The 12,039-nt window shown below is 33.9% G+C and overlaps 1 protein-coding gene across 1 annotated transcript in view; it reads right to left on the bottom strand.

Annotated features, from left to right (window-relative positions):
* The window catches only part of CCDC18 (coiled-coil domain containing 18), a 107,320-nt gene that overhangs the window by 75,156 nt on the left and 20,125 nt on the right, over positions 1-12,039 (bottom strand). The window contains exons 9-12 of the mRNA XM_019667547.1: positions 11,364-11,655; positions 8,481-8,605; positions 7,483-7,643; positions 1,671-1,891 (exon numbers count right to left, since the gene is read on the bottom strand). Coding sequence (XP_019523092.1) covers positions 1,671-1,891; positions 7,483-7,643; positions 8,481-8,605; positions 11,364-11,655 — 799 coding nt within the window. The remainder of the gene's footprint in view (positions 1-1,670; positions 1,892-7,482; positions 7,644-8,480; positions 8,606-11,363; positions 11,656-12,039) is intronic.

The following is a 12,039-nucleotide window of genomic DNA, read 5'->3' as shown; positions in this document are numbered from 1 at the left end:
CTGGACTTGGAGCTGAGCTGCGCCCTCCACAACTAAGATTGAGGGACAACTTGACTTGGAGCTGATGGGTCCTGGAAAAACACAATGTTCCCCTTTCCCAATTCCCCAATAAAAATCTTAAAAAAAAAAAAAAAGTAGCTGCTAAAGACTGAAATTAGTATAATAAAATGTTAACAGTAGTTATTTCTGGTGGTAGAATTATCAATGATTTATTTTATTCTTTGTCCCTTTCTGTATTTTTAATAAGTCTGTGCTAATTTTGTAACTTTTTAAAAAGTTAAAGTTTCAATTCTTGACAATTTTCTAAGTAAGCTGATGGCTATAACTGTAGGCTAACGAAATCTCCTTTTCCATTATTTAAGTCAGTTCCTATCCCACAGGTCTTTTCCTTTGCTACAAACTTTAAGATGACAATTCAGACATTTATAAAATGCCCCCATAGATAGCTGCCCTCATAGAAACCCTCTGGTTCGAAGGTTCAGTGTAACATATACACATGTGGTCCTGGTCCACAATTACCTAATAAGGTATCCTTGTTCAATCATCAGTGGAAATGAAGATCAAATATTTACACATTATCCCTTTTCAGAATGTAACTAACAGCATATTTGTACCAGATTCACAGGCAGTTGTTTAAAAATATAGATTCCTGAGCATTACTCCTTATCTACTGAATCAAAATCACTACCTAGGATCCATAAATCTTCATGCTTAAGCAGCCTTCCCATGTGGGTCTGCAGTTTGCTAAAATTTGAAATCCTCCATTACCACTACTTTCCTACCAACTACGTAATCCAAACCCTTTACTTGTACATGTGTACTAGCCACATTAACTTGTACTTGGAAAAAATAAGAGTGCAACTCAGTATACAAGGTCTGACAATTAAGTTCACGAACTTGTTGCAACGATGTTGCTAACCTTTTTTAATATCAGAGGGGTTATTCATTATGAATTTGTACCAACTGGATAAACACTGAACCAAGTTTACTATTTGGAAGTGAAGAGGCTGCGTGAAAAAGTTAGACGCCCTGAACTTTTCGCCAACAATTCATGGCTCTTGCATCACAAAGCACCAGTTCACACGGCACTGTCTGTGAGAAACTTTTTAGCCAGTAAACAAATAACTGTATTGGAACACCCTCCCTACTCACCTGATCTCGCCTCCACTGACTTCTTTCTTTACCCAAGGATAAAGGAAATATTGAAAGGAAGACATTCGGATGATATTCAGGATATCAAGGGTAATACGACAGCTCTGATGACCATTCCAGAAAAAGAGTTCCAAAATTGCTCTGAAGGGTGGACTAGGCGCTGACAACGGTGCAAAGCTTCCCAATGGCAGTACTTTGAAGGTGACTGTAGTGATATTCAGCAATGAGGTACATAGCACTTTTTCTAGGATGAGTTCGCAAACTTAGTTGTCTGACCTCGTAAGTTCCACCAAATTTTAGACCTTTTAGCCACTAGACTGTATTTTCCTACTTTTAACACAGGTTAAAACCCAAAGGTTTCCAAATGTAATTTTAAAAGAATTTATAACTTATGTGGTACCGTAAGTTTTTTTAATGTATAAAACTGGACTTAAACATACAATTTTTACAAAACTCTGCAACAATACCTTTTTTCTGTATGAAAATTTAGTACATATAAACAGTTCATTCAAGCTTACTTCACTTTCCAGTTTGCTAGAGTTTGAAGCTTTCTCTAGCAGCTCCTCTTGAATCAACTGAAACTGACTCGTTCTGTGGGCCATGTTAACCTTCAAATCAGAATTCTCAGTTTCTATTTGCATCAACTTAGTACGTAGTTCTTCTATTCCAAAAGCAAGTCTTTGTCTTTCTCTTTCATATTGCTTGTTCACAGTATGTTGACTTTGATCTTTTATACTTGCTGCCAATAAATATAAAAGGAAAATTGTTCCATATAAACTTGAAGGAAAAAAAACGTATCGCAATGTTGAAAGATTTAATCATAAACAAAGTTTAGTTTCCGATCTAAAGAATACTAAAGGGATGGAGAATGAGACTTACATTAAGGAAAATGTATAAAGGTACATTGTAAGTAAGTCATTTCCTAAATTAAATATATAGCAAAATGGAAATAAGTTCTGAATCACTCACTTTTCTATATTTCCTTCATACCAGAAAGACTCTTCTTTTATAACAGAGAAAGCACTTCTCAACCTTTAAAAATTCCATTTTTTGGGATAGAAATCATTGTAAAAAAAAATATTAATTGTTTAAAAAAACCCAAACCTTGTCCTGTCTCCTTAACTGAACTTAATCCTAAAATTTATTTGGATAACTTGAGATCATTAAGAATATTTTGATATATTAAAAAACTGAAAATAGTGATTCCCAGTCCAAATTAACTGATGAGAATTCAGCGATACTTTTAATAACTGCTGAAGGTTATCTTAGAGGTTGTTGTTTGCGTATACCTCTTCTCCACGATAAACGTACACACCTGTCCCCACCTCAAGGTAACTGAACTTTCAGGAGTGCTTTAAAAAGGCATAATGTATATGATTGCATGAGAACACACAGATGTGGAAACAAGTAGCAATGTACTATGGCCTTAAGGGTTTCACAAATAGCCACTTCCCATCAATTCTTCATATCATTAATATTTCACTTTCTACACTATTGGCTTTACTTTTCAATGTTAGAAAATCTATGACATATTATATTCATCACCAATTCTAATAACTGGCATTCCCTTTGCTAATCCATCATTCTAATAACTCAGATATTTAATTTTCTCTGCTGTCATTTCTATTGCTAGCAGTCCATTATTTGAAAATAGACTGATAAGTTAAAGATGCATATGTTAACCACTAAAAAAAAAGAGGTATAGTTAATCAATAGTAGAGATTAAAAATTGGAATACTAAAATATACTTCATCCAAAAGAAGGCAGGAAAGATGAACAAAGGCCAATAGAGTAAATAGTAAACAAATACCAAGACGGTAGATTTAAACCCCAAAAGATTGACAGTTACATTAAATGTAAGTGATCTAAACATGCCAATTGAGGAGCAAAACATGTCTAACTGGTTATAAAAGCAAAAACTAATTATTGGGTTGTTGGAAAAGTCATGACACTTGTTTGTGATACATGGCACTAGTTCATTTTTGCAAGTTCTAGAGTCATTCGCATCTATGTTATTGCTATGCCATTTGACAGCTGACAGTTCTAGCTTCATTCTAAAAAAAAATTAAGAGATTTTGTTGAGTTTTGGAGATTTTACAACAAGTTGAAGATGGAAGACCAAACTGTGCATTTTTGCCATATTTTACTGTTTTACTTCCATAAAGGGAAGAATGCGCATCAAGCTTGTGAAAAGTTGCATAAACTTTACAGTGACAATGCTCTATAAGAATGTCAGTGCCAACGATGGTTCACAAAATTCCGTGCTGGTGATTTTGATCTCAATGACGCTCCTCGGTCAGGGAGGCCACCGAGGTTGATGACGACAAAATAAAGGCATTGATTGAGTCAAATCCACGTTACATAACACGAGAGATTGCAGGAACATTGAACATCCATCATTCAAGTGTTCACGACCACCTGAAGAAGCTGGGATACATAAGCAAGCTCAATATTTGGGTTCCACATGAACTCAAGGAAGTTCATTTGACGGCGTGTATAAACATCTGCAACATGCTCATTAAATGTGAGAAAAACAATCCTTTTTTGAAGCAACCGACAACTGGTAGATGATAAGTGGATTGTTTACAACAATGTGGTGCGCAGTCTTGGTCCCGACGTGATGATTCGCCTCAAACAACATCGAAAGCAGACATTCATCAGAGGAAGGTTATGCTCGCAGTGTGGTGGGATTTTAAAGGTGTAGTGTTTTTCGAGCTCCTACCAAGGAACCAAACAATCAATTCGAATGTGTACTGTCAACAATTGGACAGTATGAACAAATCCATCATCCAGAAATGTCCAGAGCTTGTTAACTGTAAAGGAGATGTGTTCCATCACAACAACGTGAGACCACACATAAGTTTGATCACCCATCAAAAATTATTGGAGCTTGGATGGGATGTGTTGCCACACCCACCATACTCGCCTGACCTTGCGCCATCAGACTTCCACTTGTTTCTCTCTCTTCAAAACTCCTTGCGTGGTATAACGTTCAATTCAGATGAGGCTGTCAATCAGCACCTTGTTCAGTTTTTCACAAATAAAGATAGGTCCTTCTACGAATGAGGAATTACGAAGCTCACTGAAAGATGGCCAAATGTTATCAAACAAAACGGGCAATATATCATTGATTGATCTTTGTTCTTTATATAAATAAATGACCTTTGAAAAACACAGACAAAATACATCATGACTTTTCCGACAACCCAATATATGCATTCTACATGTATAAGAAACTCATTTATATATAAAAATACAGGTTAAAAGGATAGGAAAAAGTCATACCAGGCAAACACTAATCAAAAATAGCTGAGTGACAAACTATCAGAAAGAGAAATTAAGAAAATAATCCCATTTACAATCAATTCAAAAACAATACAATAACTAGGAATAAATTTCATCCTGAAGGTAAAAGATCTGTACACTGAAAACTATAACAATGATGAAAGAAAGTGAAAGCAAAAAAAAAAAAAAAGAAGATATTTCATGCTTATGGATTGGAAGAATTAACATTGTGAAAATATCCATAATATCCACAGCGATCTATAGATTCAATTCAACTCCTATCAAAATGCCAATGGCATTTTTCATAGAAATAGAACAAACAATCCTAAAATTTGTATGGAACCACAAAAGGCTACAAATAGCCAAAGCAATCCTGAGAAAAAAGAAAGCTTAGAGGCACGATGTGTCCTGATTTCAGACCATAATCCAAAGCTATAGTAATCAAAATAGCATGGTACCAGCATAAAAACAGACACATAGATCAATGGAACATAATAGAAAGTCCAAGAATAAATCCATGCATACATGACAAACTAATTTATGACAAAGGGGCCAAGAATACATAGTGAGAAAAAGATAGTCTCTTTAATAAATGGTGTTAGAAAAACTGGATAACCACATGAAAAAGAATAAACTGAACCACTATCTTATACCATGAACAAAAATCAAAATGGAATTGAAAATCTGAACACAAGACCTGAAACCACAAAATTCCTAGAAGAAAACAGGGGGTAAGCTCCTTGACATCGATCTTGGCGATGATTTTTTTGGATTTGACTCCAAAAGCAAAAGCAACCAAAGCAAAAATAAATAAGTAGGATTGTATCAAACTAAAAAGCTCTGTACAGCAAAGGAATCAATCAACAAAATGAAAAGGCAATCTATGGAATGAAACAAAATATTTGCAAATCATACATCTAATAAAGGGTTAATATCTCAAATATATAAAGCACTCACACAACTCAATAACAAAAAAACCAAACAATCCAATTTAAAAATGGACAGAGGATCTGAATAGACATTTTCAAAAGACTTACACATGGCCAACAGGCACACGGAAAGGTGCTCAACATCCATAATCATCAAAGTAATGAAAGTCAAAACCACAATTATCACCTCACACCTATTAGAATGGCTATTATGAAAAAGACAAGAATTAACAAGTGTGTTGGCAAGAATTTAGAGAAAAGAGAACCCTTGTACACTGTTGGTGGGAAGTAAATTGGTGCAGCCGCTATGGAGAATAGTATGGAGGTTCCTCAAAAAACTAAAAATAGAATGGTCATATGACCCAGCAATTTCACTTCTGAGTATTTATTTGAAGGAAACTAAATCAGTATCTTGAAAAGATATCTGTACTCCTATGTTCATTGCAGCATTCTTTACAATAGCCAAAACATGGAAGCAACCTAAGTACCTATCGACAGATGAACAGATAAAGAAAATGTAATATATATTAAAAAAAATGTAATATATAGATACAATGGAATATATTCAGTCATAAAAAGGACATCCTGCCATTTGTAACAACATGGATTGACTTTAAGGACGTTAAGCTAAATGAAATAAGTCAGACAGAGAAAGAAAAATACTGTATGATCTCACTTATTTGTGAAATCTAAGAAAAAACTGAACTCATAGATACAAAGAACAAATGGTAGTTGCCAGAGGTTAGGGGTGGGGCAAGGGTGTGTGAAATGGGTGGTCAAAAAGTACAAACTTGGAGTTATAAGATAAATAAGGACTGGGGATATAGTGTACAGGGTGGTGACTACAGTTAATAATACTGTATTGTATATTTGTAAATTGCTGAGAGTTGATCTTACAAGTTCTAGTAAGAAAAAAAGTCTGTAACTATATGTAGTGATGGATGTTGACTTTGGTCATCATTTCGCAATACATTGTATGTACATATATCAAACCATTATGTTGTACACCTAAAATTAATACCATGTAATATAGTGTTATACAGTGCTATAATTGACTGTATGTCAATTATTGCTCAATAAAAAATAGCTGGACTGGCTATATTAACTTCAGACAAAGCAGATTTCAGTCTAAGAAATATTACCAGGGATAATAAGAGACATTTACTATAATAATAGGGTCCATTCAACAAGAAGACAATCTTAAATGTGTATGTACATATCTTCAAAATATCACAAGAAAAGACTGACAGAACTAAAAGGATAAATTAAGAAACCCACATATAGAGCCTACTGAGTGGCTCAGTTGGTTAAGAGCTCGCTCAAGAGTGCGAGCTCTGAGCAACAGCAGTTCTATTCCCAGCCCGAGCTGAGTTGCTGCTGAGCTGCCAACAGGTAGCAGGATGGCTCAGCTTAAAAAAAAACCCACATATAAATCTGCAGCTTTCAACACTACTCTCTCAGTAGTTGACAGAGCAAGTACACAGAAAATCATTAGGGACAAAGACAACTAACAACACTATCAACCAATTTAACACAATTGACGTTCAAAAAACACTCCACCCAATAATTACCGAATATACAATTTTTTCAAGTGCATCTGGAACATTTATCAAGATAGAACAAATGCTGGCCAATAAACTAAGTCTCAAAACATTTTTTAAAATTAAATCAGGTTCATTCATGAATTAAGTTGTTTAATGGAAATGATCTAATGTCTACCACTAATAACACAAAGATATCTGAAAAATCCCTAAATATTTGGAAATAAACACACAGCAGAGATATACATTTTGAACTGAATAAAATGAAAACACAACATACATAAATTAGTGTGACAAAGCTTCAATAAAGCAAACTTTTAAAGACTGATGCAAAGTTCAAGAATTTTGAAATAATTTTTGCTCTTATCAGCCCATAACTTGTAATAACCCATAACTAGTAACTATTAACCCATAACTAGAAATAATTTTTGCTGTCTTATCAACCCAAATATTTAGTATGTCTGATAACAGAAACCAGTTGATAATCCACTTCTTTAAAAAATATATAATTTGTTAAAAGAATGTTAATTTATCTGATCATAATTTATTAATAGAATTCAGTATAATATACTCACCTACTTGACCATCTCCTGGTTTTATAGGTTCTGTTTCTAAACGATTTAATTTGCCACTTTCTTTGTTGTCACTATGAGCAATAAGACTGTGAGATAACTGATTCGCAGTCAGATTTGCCTGAAGCTTTTGAATTTCTGCCTCTTTTATTGCAAGCTTAATCCTAGAAAAGAAGTAAAAAATTATTAGAAAGATTCTGTAAAAATATCTCATATCATTTTGACCTTACAAGATGGTAAACATTTTAAAACTCTGATATTAGTCAGCTATTGGGCAGCATATGCAAACTCTTATAAACCAAATGGACTGTAAACTGGTTCAGCTAGCTTAGAAACTTGGTAGTACCTAGTAAAATTGAAAATGTACACACATGATGCAGCAATTTCACATTTAGGAATACATACTAGAAAATTTCTCACATACTGTAGTTGATATGTATAAGTATATACTTTGCAGCACTGTTTGTAATAGAAAACTAGAAACAAGGTAACTATGAATAAAGGCATAAATATATTGTGACATAGTTATAAGATAGACTGCTATACAGCAATAAAAACTAAACTAACCACACTAATCCATGCATTCATTAATTACTCTATCTCAACATAAAAGGATTTTTTAAATGATGCTAAGTGAAAAGGCAAAATTACAAATAATATAAACATACAGTATATTTCTGTGTATGAGTGTAAACATACACAAAATGAAGAATATGTACCCAATTCATGATAGTGGATACTTAGGAGGAGAACAGGACCAGTAGTAAGAATCAAAATATATTATCTATCCTGTAATGTTTTATTTTTTATTTAAAGAAATATTTGAAACAAATCACAAAATGTTAAGAAGAATCAATTCTTAGTGGTGACAACATGGATATTTATTTTAATATCCTCTGGACATTTTTGTGTATTTTTCAATATTTCAATTAAAGATCTTAATTTAATTATCAATTTTAAAAAACACTGTATTCTACAGCTTCAGAACCTGAAAACCATACCTTAATTCCGAAATCATCATTTTATTTGCCTCACAGCAGCCAATGTAGTTGTCTTCCTTGTTTAACAAACTACTCCTCTGGTGCTTAGAAAAAGATGATTTAAAACCAAACATTTCTCTTTTTAACTGTAAGTTTAAAACAAACACATATAAATTTATAAAATGTATGATGCAATTGTTTTTTTATTCAGAACTCCAAGTCTGATGTGTGAATTTAATAGAAACAACCTAATATCCATCAAAAGGAGAATGTATAAGTACATTACGAAATATTAAGAAAATGGGAAAATTACAATAGGTAAATAAACCTGCATTTACATAAATCATTATGGAGACATCAGACAACATAATACTGAGTGAAAAACAACAGCAACCCATGTAGTATTTTCAAAGCACACTACACTACACACACACACACACACACACACACACACATATATATATGTGTATATATGTATATATATATGTATTTTTCCCCCTAGATGCATTTGTATGTGGCAATATTTAAAATATAGACAAGAAGGATATACATGAATTTCAGAATGGCCTCTACCTCTGAGGAGACGAGGAGAGAACTGGGATCTGACAAAGTATATAAAGAGGCTTTATTTACCTGTAAAATTTTATTCTAAAAATACCTGAAGTGGATAGTGTAAAATGTTACCAGATTTAGCAAATGCTGTGCTACAATAGTCTCTGTGCTTTTCTGTATGTTTGAACAACACAGAACCTTTTAAATTAGTTGTAAAAGGGGCAAGGTAAGCACTTAATGACCACTACTTTCAAACTATAACCAAATCACTTTCTAGAAATGAAAAAAATTCACATTTCCGAACTGTTATTCTTAGCACTGAATGAAACACAGGATCAAGTATATATTACCACACCACCTTCAGAATCACCTATCAAGTAATTCTTGAAACTGAGTCAAATGAAAATATCAATCTAAAATGAATGCTATCTGCAGCTGATTATTACCAAATTTCAAGAGTAAGCAGTGCATTAAAAATCTAAGCAAATTAGGGCCAGCCAAGTGGCTCAGTTGGTTAAGAGCGTGAGTTCTGAGCAACAGGGTCACCAGTTGAATTCCCACATGGGCCAGTGAGCTGTGCCCAAGCTGAGCTGCCGCTGAGCTGCCAACGGGTGGCAGGATGGCTTAGCTGGTGAGAGCATGTGCTCCTAACAAGGCTTCTGGTTCGACTCCCACATGGGATGGTGATCTACACCCGCAACTAAGATGGAACATGAAACCTTGAGCTGAGCTGCCGACGGGTGACCGGATGGTGACTGGACTTGGAGCTGAGCTAGCTGTACCCTTCACAACTAAAATGTAAGGACAACAACTTGGCTATTCCCCTTCCTCAAGTCCCCAATAAAATATTACCAAAAAAAAAAAAATCTAAGCAAATTAAAAAAATCTAAGCAAATAATCAGCATCCTAGAAAAGTAGATATAGCAGAGGACTGGCAACAAAGGATGTTTGCCACTTTCTGATATTAGTCAACTATTCTGCTACTAGCTAGTTTAATTCTGCTATTAGCTAGTCAGACAAGTTACTTACTTCCTTGAGTCTACTTTTCTCCACCAATAAAATGATGGTATTGAATCAGATGATTTCTAAGTTCCCTTTTATTGGGTTGTCAAAAAAGTCATGACGCATTTTTGCAACGAAAAACATAGAAAAAAATACGTCATGACTTTTCCAACAACCAATATGCTTCATATTTCCATGACACTTTAAAATTAGTAAAAGTCTACCATCCATACATATGTGACCAACCATGACACATTTATCTATAGCTTTCTCCTGATCTCACCTTTATTTTATATCTATCAAAATTTCTGACACAGATATTCCTAACCTCACTTATAAGTATAATCATATATATAACTCAAAGAGAAAAGATGGTTAGCTGCTATCATAAATACATTTTAATGTTCTGTGCCATTCAAATTAAGTACATGAAAAATTATTCAACACTCTTAAGTCATTAGGGAAATGCAAATAAAACCACAATGTTATAACACTTCACACCCACTAAGATGGCAGTAAACAAAAAAGACTGACAATAACAAATACTGTCAAGGATGTGGAAAAAGAAGAACACTCATACATTGCTGGTGAGGATGTAAAATGATACAGCCACATTGGAAAACAGTTTGTCATAAATTTACCATATGACCCAGCAATTCTACTCCTTAGCTAACTACCTAAGAGCAATGAAAACATGTCCACACAAAGACTTGTATGCAAATATTCATGGCAGCATTATTCATAATAGTCCAAAAGTAGAAACAACCCAAATGTCCATCTATTGGTGAATGGATAAATAAAATGTAGCATATTGATACAATGGAATAATATTCAACAATAAAGAGAAATGAAACACTGATATACATCACAAATACAAAAGACCAGATGCAAAAGACAATACAGTGTATAATTTCATTTACACGAAATGTCCAGAAAAGATAAATCTCTAGAGGCAGAAAGTAGATTAGTGGTTCCCTAGGGGTGAGGTGGGTACAGGGACTAATTATAAATGGGCACAGGGATCTTTTGGAGATGATAGAATTGTTTGAAAACTAGATTGTGGTCATTGTTCTAAAACCTGTAAATTTACTAAAAATCAGTGATGTTGTTACTTCAGTAAAGCTGTTTTTTAAATATTCTGTGCCATTATTATGTATGGCATCTGAGAGACTGAGAAAGGATGAAATAGCAGAAAGCACAAAAAAACAGGGATATAGAGAAAAGAAATTGATGACTGAAAATATAGACATGTAAGAAAAAAAAAGAAACACACAAGTTAATAAAGCAACCACAAGATGATGATCTCATATAAAGCACTTCAGTAAAATTTTCCTTTTCACATATACTTACTGGTAACTGGGACATAATTTTTTCCAGACTTCTCAGTTCCACCCTTGAACTTTCTATTTCTTGCTGACACAAATCTAGTCGCTCATTCTGTGTTGCAATACGGATCTTTAATTCTCTGTTTTCATTCATTACAGAAAAATTTTCTCGAAGTATTTCATCTTTGTCCTCTAACTCACTCTCTAGCTTCAAAATACTTTGTCTAGATTCAGTTAGCTGTGCCATGACTTCTGAGTTTTTCACTGCCATAATCCTTAATTTCTCTTTTCCACTGTTATTTTCTTCTTTTAACTGCCTATAAAGAAAAAAGCATGAAAATGAAAATAAAATATGTATTCATCTTCAATCATCATATTTAGTTAATCTCACTTTTAAAGTATTTTAAAGCTTAATTCTAAAGTAATACTTGGTCACATTTTCTGAGTGCCTATTTTCTGCATTCCAGCCACTCAGCTTTATGTGATTAGCATAATTATTACTCATTTACAGATGAGGAAATTAAGGAACAGAAAGGTTATGAAACTTGCCCAGTGTCTCTTATTGGGGAATTGGGGGATGGGAACAGCACTGGGGAATTGGCCGAAGGGGAACAGACAAGTTGCTGTCCTTTGGTTCTTCAGTCTAGTTGTGGAGGATGTTGCTTCACTGGCCCAAGTTGGCACCATCATTGCACTCTTCC

The sequence above is a fragment of the Hipposideros armiger genome, unplaced genomic scaffold (assembly GCF_001890085.2).
Source record: "Hipposideros armiger isolate ML-2016 unplaced genomic scaffold, ASM189008v1 scaffold_501, whole genome shotgun sequence".
NCBI classification, from domain to species: domain Eukaryota; kingdom Metazoa; phylum Chordata; class Mammalia; order Chiroptera; family Hipposideridae; genus Hipposideros; species Hipposideros armiger.
This window is presented reverse-complemented; position numbering and strand designations above follow the sequence as displayed.